At 40.1% G+C, this 16,254-nt stretch overlaps 1 protein-coding gene across 1 annotated transcript in view; it reads right to left on the reverse strand.

Annotated features, from left to right (window-relative positions):
* LOC126473400 (retinol dehydrogenase 14-like) overlaps nucleotides 1–16,254 on the reverse strand; it is a 90,202-nt gene that overhangs the window by 71,137 nt on the left and 2,811 nt on the right. Inside the window, exons 2-3 of the mRNA XM_050100411.1 lie at nucleotides 5,654–5,746; nucleotides 5,314–5,550 (exon numbers count right to left, since the gene is read on the reverse strand). Of these exons, the coding sequence (XP_049956368.1) occupies nucleotides 5,314–5,550; nucleotides 5,654–5,746 (330 nt within the window). The remainder of the gene's footprint in view (nucleotides 1–5,313; nucleotides 5,551–5,653; nucleotides 5,747–16,254) is intronic.

Consider the following 16,254-nt stretch of genomic DNA (forward strand, 5'->3'; position numbering starts at 1 on the left):
TTCAGAAGGGCCCGAAGGACAATTGCATTGCTACTAATGCATTTATCCTGGCCTTTGAAGGGGATACCCTCCCTGAGAAGATTAAGATTATGGTTTATCGATGTGATGTGAAGCCATAAATCCCACCACCTGTGAGATCTTTTAAGTGTTTGCATTTTGGACACATGTCTTTCCACTATTCACAGACCCCTCTCTGTGGTGAGTCTGGATGTCCAGTCCATGAGGTGAGTTCCTGTCCCCCCTCCTGTGTGTGGTAATTGTCATGGCAATCATTCTCCATGTTCACTGGATTGCCCAGCTTATAAGAAGAAAAAGAAGATAAAGGAGTATAATACACCCCTTGATCATCTAAACTACACTGAGGCTCATAAGAAGTATGCACATCTTCATCCTGTGTCAATGATGTCTAGCTATGCTTTAGTTACATCTTCACCCCCTTCCTCCCCCTTCCTTACCCCAGTCCCACACCCCTCTCCTCCCCCCCTCCCCTGTGGTTACCACACCCTCCCCTCTGGGTGCTGTTCCCCCTCCCCAGCTGGAGAAGTGTCCCACTTCAAAGGTCTGCTGCCACACGATGACCACGAGAACCACAGTCTGTGGGCCCCAGGTCACTGGCTCACTTTCTGATCCAGATCTTGCTGCAGCTGGCTCCCTTTTGTAGTGCAGCCCTCCTCGATCTCAAATACAAAAGAAGAAGAAACATAAGTCCCAGGAGACAAGGAGCCTCTGGTGTCGCAACCTGACTCTGACCTGCTGTTCATGGATGTCACCTCCTCCTTGTTGGTATGGATGGTGAACCAGTGGCATGACTGGCTTTAACCTGTTCACGCCCCATTTGAATCATCGTTCTGTGGTTATACAATTGAATTTTAATGGATATTACTGTCACCTTCCAGAGTTGAAATCCCTTATTTCTTTTTACTCTGCAGCTTGTATGGTTCTACAGGAATTTCGTTTTACTGATGATCACTCACCGACCCTCTGTGGGTTCCGTGCTTTCTGCCAAAATCTGGCTGGCCCCCTGTGGGCCTCTGGTGGTGTTTGTACATTGCTCCATAAGAAGGTTGCTAACAAATGGATTCTTCTTCCTACTACATTGGAAGTGGTTGTTGTTAGGGTCTACCTGGACTCTGGGGTCGCAGTTCGTAATCTTTATCTCCCTCCTGACAGGAGTCTTACACCGGCTGCCTAAACTGCCCTTCTTCAGCAACTTCCTCCTCCCTTCCTCCTTCTCGGGGATTTTAATGCTCATCATCCCTTGTGGGTTAGTGCATTTCCATCCAGTCAGGGTCTTCTCATAGACCAATTTCTTGCAGAGTGCGACTTGTGCCATCTTAATGATGACTCCCCTACCCATTTCAGTGCCAGTCATGGTACCTTTTCTGCCATTGACCTTTCTCTTTCTTCTCCCTCCTCCTCCCTTCATTACGCTGGTCACCACACGATGACCTTTGCGATAGTGACCATTTCCCAGTGATTCTCTCACTACCTCCCCACTCCCCAATGGACAGGTAACCTCAGTGGTCTTTCCAACATGCCAATTGGCCTCTCTATACTGCACAGGTCATTTTTCCTCCCTTATTGTCAGGTTGTATTAATGACGTCCTATGTGACATGTCTGATGTGATTGTTTGTGCTGCTAGCCTTGCTATCCCATGCTCATATGCACCATTTCACCACTGGCAAGTCACTTGATGGAGTACAGCCATTGCCATTGCCACCCGTGATCACCACCGAGCTTTGCAACAACTTAAGAGGCACCCATCCACTGTCAATCTTATTACCTTTGAACGCCTTCATGCCAAAGCCCATTACTTAATGAAATGGAGGAAACAGATGGGTTTGGAATGCTTTGGTTCTTCCCTTGGTTCTACTGTCCCTCTCTCATGGGTGTGGGCTACACTTCACTCTCTCCAAGGTTGCCATCGGCTGTCTACCCTCCCAGGCCTTGCCCTCCCAGATGGCCTTTGCATGGACCCACTGATTGTCACGGAACATTTTGCAACCCATTTTGCAACAGCATCAGCATCAACCTCCTATCCTGCTGTTTTCCTTCACCAGAAATAGTGGGCCAAAGTTTCCACCTTATGTTTTACCCCTTGTGAGTCGGAATCTTAAAACAAACCTATTACTGAATGGAAACTTCTTTCCACACTTTCTTCTTCTCATGATACGGCTCCTGGCCCAGACTCCATTCATAACCAATGGCTTCAACATCTCAGTGCTCTACAATGACATCATCTTCTCTGGGTGCTTAACTGTATTTGGCTAAAGGGTGACTTCCCTTCTCAATAGAGGGATAGCATCGTGGTTCCCATCCTTACGCCTGGTAGGAACCCCCAGTTTGCCAAAAGCTATCGACCAATTAGTCTGACAAACGTTGGTTGCAAGTAACTTGAATGGATGGTAGCCCGTTGGCTCAATTGGGTCCTCGAATCTTGGGATTTATTGTCCCCTTACCAGTGTGGCTTCCAAGAGGGATGGTCTCTGATCAATCATTTACTTTGCTTGGAATCCGCAGTTCAGCAGGCTTTTTCCCAGCACCACCATTTGGTTGCAGTATTTTTTGACCTTCATGAGGCCTATGACATGGCTTGGTGCCATTATATCTTACTTACACTTCATGAGTGGGGTCTTTGGGGCCAACTTCAAATTTTTATCCACCAGTTCCTGTTCCATTGGCTGTTCAGGGTTCGAGTAGGCACTGTTTTTAGTTCCCCATGGACCCAGGAGAACGGCATCCCACAGGGTTCTGTACTGAATGTACTTTTTTTCCTCATTCCTATAGATGGACTTACGGCCTCTGTCGGTCCTTTGGTCACCCCTGCTCTGTATGTGGATGATTTCTGCATTTGGGTTAGTTCCTCTTTGATGACCTCTGCAGAGCAGCAGCTCCAGGGAGCTATATGGCATGCCTCTGCATGGACCCTGTCATGCAAGTTTCAATTCTCTCTTTTAAAATTGCGGGTGGTCCAATTCTGTCACCATACTATTGTCCACCCTGATCTGGAGCTCTACCTCAATGCACAATGATTACCTGTGGTCCCACAGGTTTGTTTCCTCAGTCTTCTTTTCAACAACAAGCTCACTTGGCTGCCTCATATCAGACTTCTGAAGATAGGATGTTTCCTTAAACTCAATGTCCTTTGCTTCCTTGCCTACACCTCTTAGGGTGCAGATCGTTCCACTCTTCTCCATCTTTATTGGGCTTTAGTGTTGTCTTGCTTGGCCTATGGTTGTCAAGTTTATGGTTTGGTTGCTCCTTCCACACTGCATCTCCTGGATTCAGTCCACCATCATGGTATCCATTTGGCCACTGGTGCCTTCCCTACTAGCCCTGTTGATAGTCTCCTGGTTGAAGCTGGGATCCCCCCCCACCTTTCTGTTCAGCGGTCCCAACTTCTGGTTTCTTATGCAATCACTGTCCATTCCTCTCCCACTCATCCTTTCTATTCTATCCTGTTCCCAGTCCAAGGACGTCGCCCACCTGATTCCCGCCCTTGGGCGGGTTTACTGGTTGGGCTCCGCCTTTGTGTCTCTTCGCCGTGATTTTCAGCTTCCTTCTTTGTCCTGTCTCCCATGTTCCCTCCCCAACACCCCCCTTCCCTTCGTTAGTTCCTTCGCCCCAGATTCGGATGGCTCCCACCAAGGTCCAAAAGGTTCCATTCCCCTGATGGTGTTCTGTTGTTTCTTCTGCCGAATTTTATGGGAGTTTCAGGATGCTGTTGTTATTTACACTGATGGCTCTAAGTCTGCTGATTGTGTGGGATATGCCTTCACATCCTCTGTTGGCATGGAAAATCATCTCCTGCCAACTGTATGTGGGGTGTTTACTGCGGAATTGATGGCAATTTCCCAGGCCCTTACCTTTATTAAACACTCCCAAGTCAATTGCGTTTTGTTATGTATGGAGTCAATGTGTGGCCTTCAGGCTATTGATCATTGTTTTTCCTGCCATCCCTTGGTCTTGGCCATTGATGTCCCTCTCACTGATCTTCACCATGCTGCTTGACTTCCTCTGGGTCCCTGGTCATGTTGGTATCCCAGGTAATTAGCTTGCTGAACGTTTGGCTAGGGGAGCAGTCACTTACCCCCACTTCTCTGTAACCCCTCCTGCAGCGGATTTAAGGCTTCATATCAAATCCCACTTCGTACAATCGTGGGCCAACTCTTGGGAGGCTGCCTCCCTCTCTAATAAACTTCGTGTAACTAAGGTGACACCTGTCCCGTGGCGTTCTTCCTCCCACCTCTCCTGAAAGGACTCGACCACCCTGTGTTGTCTCCACATCGGCCATACCAGGCTGACCCATGGTTTTCTTTTGTGTAACTTTGTGGTTGTGGAGCCTTCCAGTCAGTAGCCCATATTTTGGTGGAATTCCCCCTTCTTTTGGCTCTGCGTACTAAGTAAAGACTTCCCCGTACTTTACCTTTAATATTGGTGGATGATTCCCGGATGGTTGAACTGGTTCTCAGTTTCCTCCATGAGAGTGGTTTTTATTTTCAGTTCTAAGGTTTTTAATCTCCCTCTGGCATAGGGCAGGACAGTGAGGGTTGGGGTGTCTCCCACTGTAACCTGTGTTTGGAATTTCTGACTCCTCTTCCCGGCCAAGATCCTCTTTTCTCTCTCTTTTACTCTGTTTTTATCATTTTTTAGATTTGTTTAGTTTCCTTTTACTATACGTACTTTTGCATTTTTAGCAGTTGGATGCTTTTGAATAGTAGGTGGTCTTGCCTGTACTGCGTCAGAGGTGGGGTATTTCCTGCCTCTAGCATAGTCTTCGGGTGCCCACTTGTGGACTTCCCTCCTTTTGTTTTCACCATTGACAACACAACTGCACTTTTAAGGTTTTTAGCCTTTTACCTTTTATCATTATGACTCTTCTGAGATGTAAATCTGTCTGAATGGACCACCTTTGAAACAAGGGACTGATGACCTTGCTGTTGGTCCCTTCAACCCCAATGAACCAACCAACCAACCAATCAACCACAACATTAAAACTTTCAAAGTCCTTCTTATGCAATAGAAAACACACACACAAGCTACTGTCTACTGACTGCTCCAGTGCACTGAGAAGTGGCCCTGTGTGTGTGAGTTGCGCTTGTGTGAATGTATGTGCATTTTCTACAGTAGAAGGAGGATTTTGTCGAAAGCTTTGATATTTTAGCAGTATTTTTTCATTGCGCATGTGAATGAGTGTTTTAAGAACAAATAAATGGTTTCACTATTAAGAAGTTCCCTTCACATGGTGTGCAAAGGATCTAATCATGGGTACGGCAACACAGAATTATTTTGATGTTGTAGACAACACTTACCAATCAAAAGAAGTGTGAGAAGGAATGTAGAGAAATAATTAACTTGCATTGTTGGAAGCAAGTTATCTTCTGTGTGCCTCTGTGGCATGGCACCAACTCCTGCATTGTTTATCAGGATATCTAGCCTCTCTTCACTGGCTTTAATATCAGCTGCAAACTCCCTTACAGATGACAAAGATAGTAAATCCAGTTTCTTGATTATGATATTTTCATTCTTTGTACTTGCAATTATCTCATCTGAAAAGATGAAACTTTTCATGAATCACATAATTTATACAAATTGATAAGTCACATCAGTATAAAATGTATCATAATAATCATAAAATTCATACAAAATTACCTCTTGCCTTTTTGGCCTTTTCGAGGTCACGGCATGCCAGAATAATCCTTCCACCCCTTCTTGCCAGGTCCTTAGCAGTTTCTTTTCCAATACCTGCATAAATATTTCCATTCAGTACATAAAAGTAGCTTCAAATGCCAGAAAATATGAAAGCTAATGCTACATACCAGGATGGATCGCATAGATGCATAGTTACATGTGAGGGGAGCAGTCAAATATGACATAAGTGTAAGACCTGCCACTATAGTTCCATTGCATGCATAGCTACAGTTAGGTAATAGCTTCCAGCTTAAATGCAAATGAAGTATTTTGTGGTGTGGATTGACAAAACATTTTGTGAATGAAAATAGTGAGTTGATCAAATTTTACAGATACTTTTTTTAAAGGAACACACCACCATTTGACTCTTTTATTGTTTATTTAAGTACAACTGAGGTTTGGGCCTTGTATGCCCTTTCTCAGTTTTTGCTGAAAGGAAAAATTTCATACAGTAAGACCACATAAAATTTCAAAAGATGTAAAATGTCTTAATCAATGAATGTAATGTGGTGTATAATTATAAAATAGGTACTTACATTTTATATCTTTAACATATATTGCAAGACACCTAACATGTTGTCAAACTCAAAGTTGGCTGTAAATTAAGAAAAATATTGGTGTCCCACAGAATGCCAGATGCAAAATCATAGATCATTAATTAATCATTGGAACACATCATATTTAGTATAAGTAGAGGTGGGAGAAAGTTATGGTGGTGGATGGAGGGGGGCAAGAAACTTAAATACAAATCATTAAGGAATGGGGGGATGGGGGAGTGGTTGGGCAGAGAAGGATAATGATCCATTAGATTAATGATATGAATATAACAGAGGGAAACATTCCACGTGGGAAAAATATATCTAAAAACTAAGATGATGTGACTTACCAAACAAAAGCACTGGCACATCGATAGACACACAAACAAAAGCGAAAGCTAGAATTTTGTGTGTATATTTGTGTTTGTTTGTGTGTCTATCGACGTGCCAGCACTTTCGTTTGGTAAGTCACATCATCTTTGTTTTTAGATCCATTAGATTAGGTTGATATAGTAATGCTGGTAGGGCAGAGAGCAGGAGATGAGAGAATGTCAGAGAGACCAAAAGACGTGGAGGAGGGGGTGATTTGGAAGGGGATAGGGGTGTGGAAGGGGTCCGGATTCAAGGTGGATTACTCATATTCTTTGATTTCACTACCATTACAGTTTAGGAACACGTACTCATATTTATTTACCAATGTAATCCTGTTTTTACTGAATATGATGTGCTCCCACAATTATTTACCGATCTGTAAAAACATGGTGATTTTACATCTGTAATTTCATGGGGAGCCAATATTTTCTTAATTTATGACCAACTTGGATCTTGACAACATGTTAAGTGTCCTGCAATATATGTTAAAGACATAAAGTGTAAGAACATATTTCATAATTATACACCAGTTTACAATCATTGTAAAGACATTTTACATCTTCTGAAATTTTACACGGGCTTACATACCAAATACTTGAAAATGCCATAAAGGGCCAAAACTAGTGTTGTAATTAAATAAGCAATAAAACAGTCAAAGTGCAGTGTGTTCCTTTATAAAATATTGTATGACTGTCACTCAGCAACATCAAAAACTGCTGGCAGAGACTGTTCAGACAATACAAAAAATAAACACTATTGAAGTCTTATGTCAAATATTGGCATAAAAGATAATGTGAATTCCTGGCTAAAGCTTTTTATTTATTTATTTACATAATTTATGTCCACATTGGAGCACTTTATTCAATCCATATACTTTTAAGTCTTAGTACTAGTTGTAGATTTGGCTTTCCTCTTCTTCTAACCAAAAGTTCTTCATCCTTTCTGAACTGGCTACCCTCTCTTCATCAGAAATGTTTTATTTTTTGTTTGTTAATGTCTTTAGTTTAAATCTGGGGTCACTGTGTTTCAGGTTATTCTTCTATTCTCTGCCTTCAATTTGTTGCATTGTCAAGCCTAACTCATCTAAATCATCATGAACTTTTCCAAAAGTAGGTGAACAGTTGTTTCAGTAGCCTGGTTTCTGATAGTCTGGAAATGTGACAGAAAAAAGCAACCCTCCTTTTCCACATTGTGTCAATTATTGACTTAGTTTCTTGGTATACAGCTTCGTTAGGTAATAGTTGCCACTGTCCCTCAATTTGGTATTTTTTCTTTATAATTGTTCTAAGGATTCTTCTGTTTGCTTTCTCTAGTTTGCCTTTGGTTGATTTGGAGTTCATATTGAACAGTGTTTGACTAGCTTCAGGTTCAGCAGAGTGGTAGTGTCTGAGTTTTGCATTTATCGAAAGACATTTCTTCTTGTATGTTGGGCAGGCGATGTCTTGCGCTTGTTTCAGTTTAGTTGTTCTGTTATCTACTGACATTTTCTCATTTTAATTCCAACTTATAACCTCCCCAAGATATTTGAATTTATTTACAATTTTAATTTGTTTGTTATCATTCAGTGTAATGGTTGGTGTTTCAGCCTTGAATGATGGCATCATTTCTGTCTTTTCAAACAAGATCCGTAGTCCAACATTTTGCTGCTATTTTTTCTAGTTCTTCAATTTGGTGTTTAGCCTCATCCATGCTATTTGCAAGCAGTGCTAGATCATCAGCAAAGGCCAAGCAATTGAATTTGATATTTCTGCTAATCTTGATGTTTGGTTGACAATTCTTGTCCCACTCCTGCACGACTTTTTAATACTATAAAGATATTTAGTATCTTAACTTTCTAAAAAAAATAAAGGCCAGTTAATATTACACATTATCATACAGTGATCAGGCACCCTAATTTCCCTAGACAAACTCCAAAATCTGACTGAAGGTACTCCTGCACAACTATGCAAGGTTACGCATTTTAATGGAGAGGAAACAGAATTGGGCTACTCTTGAATACCCTTTCATTAGTCCAGATCGCCTGCAATGTGCTTTCCCCAATATTCAGGCTACTTCAGGAAGTGTTTTAAGAGCAGAAATTATGATGCTGTTACATCTGAAATATCATACCCACTGGAAAATGTACCAAAAGAGAACATAAAATATGTTGAAAAATGCAAAACTCTTTATTTCTAATATGGAAAAATGTATGAATGTTCACATTTGATCCTTCTTTCTATAGTGTACTGAATCAGAATCACAAAAAACGTGGATCCACAGAAATTTAAAGTCACATAGTATGAAATGGGAAAGAGCAAAAACCTGTGAGATTATGTTACCAATTTGGTCCCCCCCTCCCCCTGCGCCTGGTAGCTGAGTGGTCAGTGTGACGGACTGTCAATCCTAAGGGCATGGGTTTGATTCCCGGCTGGGTTGGAGATTTTCTCCGCTCAGGGGCTGGGTGTTGTGTTGTCCTAATCATAATCATTTTCATCCCCATCGACACGCAAGTCGCCGAAGTGGCATCAAATCCAAAGACTTGCACCAGGCGAGCGGTCTACCCGACGGAAGGCCCTCATCACATGACATTATTATTATTATGTTACCAATTTGGCAACCATTTTGGAAGCTGCCATCCTGGAGGCAACTGGTAATTTTCAAATGAAAAGGGGATCATGTGATAGGAGAAACAGTTAAAGAATTACATAAGAAAAGCAATGGTGTCTTTCATTTGAATATAATTTTACTCATCCTAGCATTATGACTGATTATTTTTTCCTGACAGGTGACATGAAAGCTGATAGCATTAACACAAGTTGAACACATTGAGGTCATCTTGACATCAGGAGAGGAGAACCCGTGTTATTGCAAAGATTTCAACTAACACCACTCATACAGATCACTCTTTACCCACTGGGAAAACTTCTTGTGAAATTCTATGAAACTAGCTCTCCTACAGACTAACCAAGAACTGACTAATTGAAAACAACTGTGGATGAAGCAAATCAACCAGTTTTCTGGCACTGTTCAATAAGAGACAGAGTGCAGTAGTCACTGCTTCTCACAGGAGACTGGGGTCCACCATACATCAATAATGATAAATTTGGCCACACGTAAGTGGCACCCTTACAAAATGCAACTGCTACAACATCTCACCAAAGATAATCCAGATTTTTGGTTTCAGTAAGCAGAACAGGTAAGACACAAACTGGATAAAAATTGTCATCACCCATGTGACATACTGTTTATGTATCAAGCTAATTATATATGAATGGAGAATCAGAGGTAGTTAGATACCCTCACTGAACAGATCCTCTGATAGTAACTGTTGCAGTAAAAGTCATAGTTTGGTATGGTTTTCTTATTGGTGTGTCTTCTTCATTCAGGGTATGCCAAAAACAACCTGTTATCTGTTGTTAGATAAATGTGTGCTGCCATAACTGCTGGCTGAAGGTAGGACATTTCCAACATTCTTTCAGTATGATCATGCTCCACCTCAGCATGGGCTAGCTGTCCAGACATCCCTGGACATCTAGTTTCCCCAGAGATGGATAAGCTGTAAAGGTCTGATGCAGTGGTCACCACATTCCCCAGATTTATGTCCTTTACACTGTTATCTGTGAAGACGTGAAAACAATATTGTGTACAGTCAAGACCAGAAACCTTGCACACTTCGGAGAATGGATGGTTGATACTTGTGCTCATATTCTGGTGCATGTGCTGGTTGAAGTCCGTGACAAACATGTGGAAGAGTTAACAATAACATAACAACATGCTGGACAACTCATCAAGCACATCTTTTAGCCTTTATATGCTATCACCAGCATTTGCCTTTTCTGTACAAAGTGCAACAAAAGTTTAGAATCAGTTTAACTATGCTCAAATGAAAGAACTGTTGTTTTTCTAGTGTAATTATCTATCTGTTTGGTATTTCACATGAACCCCCTCCCTCTCTTTCCTTTTGAAAATTACTAGTAGTATTCAAGATGGTGGCTTCTAAAATGGCCACAATAATGGTAAAATAGCCTCAAAGGTTCCTTCCCAGGCCTCCCCTTCCATCTCATACAACTTGATTTTAAATTTCTGTTTATCCAACTGTTTTTTGTTTTAGAAAGGTGGTTCCACATATGTGGATCACCCCATGAATCAATCATTTTCTACAGAATGACGGAGAGAAAAGGGTTCCACTTCTTACCCTCTTCTCTGAAGCAAATGACAGCTGACAGGCACTGGCAGACTGATACCTTCTCTGTCAAGAATGCTTGGAAAGCTGAGACTGCCTGAGGAAGGTAAAGTCTTGGATTCAAGAGCTCGCTCAGCTCTCAGTTTTGTTGTTAGCAGGGTTCGTAAAACATGAATTACTGAATTCCAGAATTTTGTACTTCACCATGTTTCTTGTGAAAGGAACCAGTCTCCTTTTATTTTTATTAAGAAAAGTATATCTTGTCATAAGCATATGCTATTCAGCCACATACATACATAAATAGCTCGGGACATTTTTGAAAATATGTCGAAGTGTGATATTGCTTGATACATCATACAAAAATGAACAATGCATAAAGTAAACACTTTAGGAGTAAAAGAGAGCACTCACCAAGTAGCAGAAGCCTTGAGTTATTAACATCTACACAAAACAGAATTAAAACCTTGCTAGCTTTTGGAAGAAATCCTATAATGAACTAGAGTTCAAACACACACACACACACACACACACACACACACACACACACACACACACACACTCTCTCTCTCTCTCTCTCTCTCTCTCTCTCTCTCTCTCTCTCTCTCTCTCTCTCTCTCTCTCTCTCTCTCTGCACTGGCTGGATGTGTGTCCAGCTAATACAATGTAAGTGTGTGTGGCAGGGAGGGCAGCGGGCGGCATATGTGCACATGTGTGCATGCATGCGTGCGAGTGCGCAAGCATGTTTGCATGCATGCGTGCGTGTTTGCATGCATGCGTGTATGTGTGTGAGTGTGCATGCATGCGTGTGAGTGTGCATGCATATGTGTATGTATGTATTTATACTCTAGCTTGTTAAGAATTTCTTTCAAAGGAGAGCAAAGTTTTCATTCTCTCTTGTGTGCCTGTTGAGGACTCAATGCTTCTGCTATTCACTAAGTTGCCTCCTTTTTTCCTACAGTTTTTACATTCAGTACATAAGTTAATAATTTTAATAATTATTGGTCAGTTAAAAGTTAATAAGTTTTTCTGCAGATCTGAAAATTTTGTTCACTTAACACATGTTTCTTCATAGGGTCACTGTGGAGAAAACACCAAAGTGTGTATTACTGCCATTTTTAACAATTTATGCAAAACACTTTTTTAAATGAATTACACAAAATTTAGTGTCATTTTGGTGAATGAAAATTTCATGAGAATACAGGTTCAACTGATAGCTGGTTTACCAAATATGCAAGTATTAGTTTATCTCGTGTAAATCTGTCAAATCTTTATTTGCGATATTTATTTACAGACCTTCCTTTGCAGAAGCCAGACTGATAGAGTATTAACAATTTACTGCCACAGAAGTGAGTTTGAATTGTATCATAAGCTACTTTGTCATAGGCTATTGAAAACCTAGAAGAAATGAGATAGGGCTGTAAGTAAAGTTTACTTGCTCATCTTCATTTTTGTGAATAGATGTTGCTGTATATTTAATATTTTCTGTACTTACACTTCAGTTTTTTGATTGATTTGTGAAGACACTCAATTTACAACTTCTCATGTCAGTCTAAGATTTCAGTTCTCAACCAAAAGAACTAGCATTTTTAATGATTCAATGACTTTTGTTGTCACTTTCTAATTGTGTCCTCATAAGTGGCGTCTGTGTAGTGTGACTACAGTATCTACATAAGTAGACCCATTGCCTCTGTATCTGACTTCTCAGTTTTAGGACCTATGCTTTCTTCCATCATAAAGATGACACATGAGATTAAATGACCAATCATTTCATTTTATCATCATTTGGATTATTACTCCAATGTATTTTCTTAATCACTTTGTATAACATGTGCCTCTTAGTTCAAGATTAGGAACAATAATGAAGAAGCTACTAGTGTTTTAAAAAAACTCTGAAAGTTCACAATTTTACCACTATTTTTTTTTTTTTTAATTTTGTGGGAATGACAGCACTGTACACCTTTCTCCAGTATTGGTGAGTAGCATCCAGTCATCATAGGATAGTCATTCTTTACTTGAGTTTTTAAGATCTTGATCTGTATAACACGGGGTACTTTATCACCATGTCCATCATTACCTACTGCATGTGCAATGATTTGTAACTTTAGAGTTATGATACACAGCAAAATTACTGAAGCAGTAAATAAAGTAAGTTTTGAATTTTTTTAATACTTGCATAATCCAAATTGCATGTGTTATTAATAGTGGTAGCTTGTTAATAGCTTATACATTGGGATATGAAACCTCAACCCTTTATCCATTAGATATGTCTGCCAAATCTGTGTTGGAACAGTTTTCGTATCTTCTACTATGGTTTTAGATAAAACAGATTGTTACTGTTACAACTGCTTATTACAGTTACATAGAGGATGCACCGAGTTGCAGACAGGAACAACGAAGAGGAATGCTAGAAATATTTCAGCTTTTGGATAAAATCCTTCTTCTGAAGTAGAAAATTCACACACATTCACACCATAACACACTCATAATCCAGTACACTGTCTCTAGGCACTGAGGCCAGTATAAATCAAGCCTTAGTGCCCAGAGATAGTGGACAAACATATGTGAATATCTACATTTTTTCACTGCTGAAGTAGGTGTTTGCTAGAAATGTTTCAGCTTTCAGACACACTTTTTCATTGTGCATATCTGCAACTCAACACCTCCTCCATAAGGTGGTTATTAATGTCAGCATCATATGCCATTAGAGAGTATATGGTATCAAAATAAATCATAAGAGCTGCTTTAGAGCTGAAACTTCCTGATAAATTTGAATTGTTTGTTGAACCAGTATTTGAACCCTATTTTCCATACTTCCCAAGAGCTCTCCTGCATTTTCTGAATCCTGGAAGAAAGGATGTCACTAAGAAATGATTTGTTTATTAATTCTACATAACAAAGAATAATTTTATCTCAAAGTATTGTCACACTGTAGTGTGTGGAAAGGGCGCTTGGTCTACACTGAGAACCGTATAAACTACAGTTTAGAGTCTAAAGCTCACAATGACATCGTTTCAAAGAAATATGATGGTGTCAAGACAGAATAAAATCTATGTGTATTTCAATTTTTATAATATATATATATATATATATATATATATATATATATATATATATATATATATATATATATGGTTATAATAGAGGGAAACATTCCACGTAGGAAATAAATATCTAAAAACAAAGATGATTTGACTTACCAAATGAAAGTGCTGGCAGGTCGACAGACACACGAACAACCACAAACATACACACAAAATTCAAGCTTTCGCAACAAACTGTTGCCTCATCAGGAAAGAGGGAAGGAGAGGGAAAGACGAAAGGAAGTGGGTTTTAAGGGAGAGGGTAAGGAGTCATTCCAATCCCGGGAGCGGAAAGACTTGCCTTAGGGGGAAAAAAGGACGGGTATACACTTGCACACACACACACACACACACACACACACACACACACACACACACACACACACATATATCCATCCACACATATACAGACACAAGCAGACATATTTAAAGACCAAACATTTATGGGATTGGAATGACTCCTTACCCTCTCCCTTAAAACCCACTTCCTTTCGTCTTTCCCTCTCCTTCCCTCTTTCCTGATGAGGCAACAGTTTGTTGCGAAAGCTTGAATTTTGTGTGTATGTTTGTGGTTGTTCGTGTGTCTGTCGACCTGCCAGGACTTTCATTTGGTAAGCCAAATCATCTTAGTTTTTAGATATTTATTTCCTACGTGGAATGTTATATAACATTCCACGTAGGAAATAAATATCTAAAAACTATATATATATATATATATATATATATATATATATATATATATATATATATATATATATATATATAACATTCCACGTAGGAAATAAATATCTAAAAACAAAGATGATTTGACTTACCAAATGAAAGTGCTGGCAGGTCGACAGACACACGAACAACCACAAACACACACACAAAATTCAAGCTTTCGCAACAAACTGTTGCCTCATATATATTGGGGGAGGGGTGGGGGGAGCGGCACACACCTGCCTCCCTTTGGTTCTCCTTTGATATAACTATAAATGAATGTCTCCCCCTACAAAAATATATCATCAAAGTTGTTGACTGAAGGAATTTGGTTAGTGGTTCAGCTATCTAAATATTTTTATGGCAAATGTATTGTGTATTAATTCATAGTGCAGCTCTGTAGTCTTTCCTCATTGTAGACATTGCAAATATTTTGTAGGTGTACCTAGCATACATAATTGTTAAACACTCTTTTTAATTGTGTGTTTATGACAAATAGTACAATGGAACATTTCAAATTACAAACCACTCTAGAAAATTATGAAATCATAAACAAAATAGCAATAACACCTGATAGACATTAATTAATTCTTTCAGTGTGGCAGAGGAATGCTGGTATACAGTACTGTTAACTGAGTCAAATGCTATTGAGGTAATGTTTACCAGATGAACCATGAACTGATAGATAGGATGTAGGACATAAGTGATCAAATGTATGTGAACTATAGCAAAAGTTTCTAAATACAGGGCTGGTATGTAAAAGGTTTGTTCAAGTGTGGTCAGATTCCAAGAGTTGTATGGATTGATATTTACTGTTATGCACCCAAAAGAGTAGGTTTTTGAACTCTGTTATTTGTTGCCACCAGAATACCAGAGAGATGATATAATTGAATACATATGCAGAAGATTTCATGAATGTGGAGTGCATGTCATGCAGTCAGCCATCTGTGTACTACCCACTGCTGGTCACAGAAGAAACTGTCTGCAGTTTTCACACCATTGTTTCCACATGCTACAATTGTGGGACCATTTTATTCATGGGTAAATCCTGGTCCAGTTTGCAAAGTAACAGTAGATACTGTTGTTGCTTTGGCAAGAAGCCTGAGTCTGTCATCCATTGGACACCAGTCAGTTTCTAATGGGACAGCAAATGTGCAAGTGGTGTGCTGGTGACACACCAGACGATGTGTCCTGTCTGCCGGCCAGCTTATAAAGGGCTCACCACACTGGCTCATTCTCATTCTGTATTGAAGTTTCCCTGAGTCAGTTTAGATGTGAGAGGGCCCACCTGTCAAGTACTGTAGACCGTGCGCTGTACAGACTAGTGAGTTAAAGACAACATGTGGGCTGGACTGCATTCTGGAGAGACATGTTGTAGCCCTAGAGCTCAGGATAGTGTCAAACTGAGATCAGCTGGGATAAGGAACTTACTATTGGTGACATCATCCCCATGCACTGACAGTAATCACTGACCAACAACTGAATTAGTGAGAAGTATTTCAGTCATTTGCTTCCAGTGTTTTGGTGTTCTTCAAACAGTGACTGGTGTTCCAATGCAACTAACCTTGGCTAAACTCATTTGGTTGCTAAGTTATCACCAGCTTCTGTGATGATAGGGCAGTGCAATTTAATTTAAATATTGTTTCTAATAGTGTTATAAAATTGTGAGGCAATACCTTTTTTCTTTGTTACTGGCTACAACAATGGCCT

This window comes from Schistocerca serialis, chromosome 4, assembly GCF_023864345.2.
Source record: "Schistocerca serialis cubense isolate TAMUIC-IGC-003099 chromosome 4, iqSchSeri2.2, whole genome shotgun sequence".
NCBI classification, from domain to species: Eukaryota; Metazoa; Arthropoda; class Insecta; order Orthoptera; family Acrididae; genus Schistocerca; species Schistocerca serialis.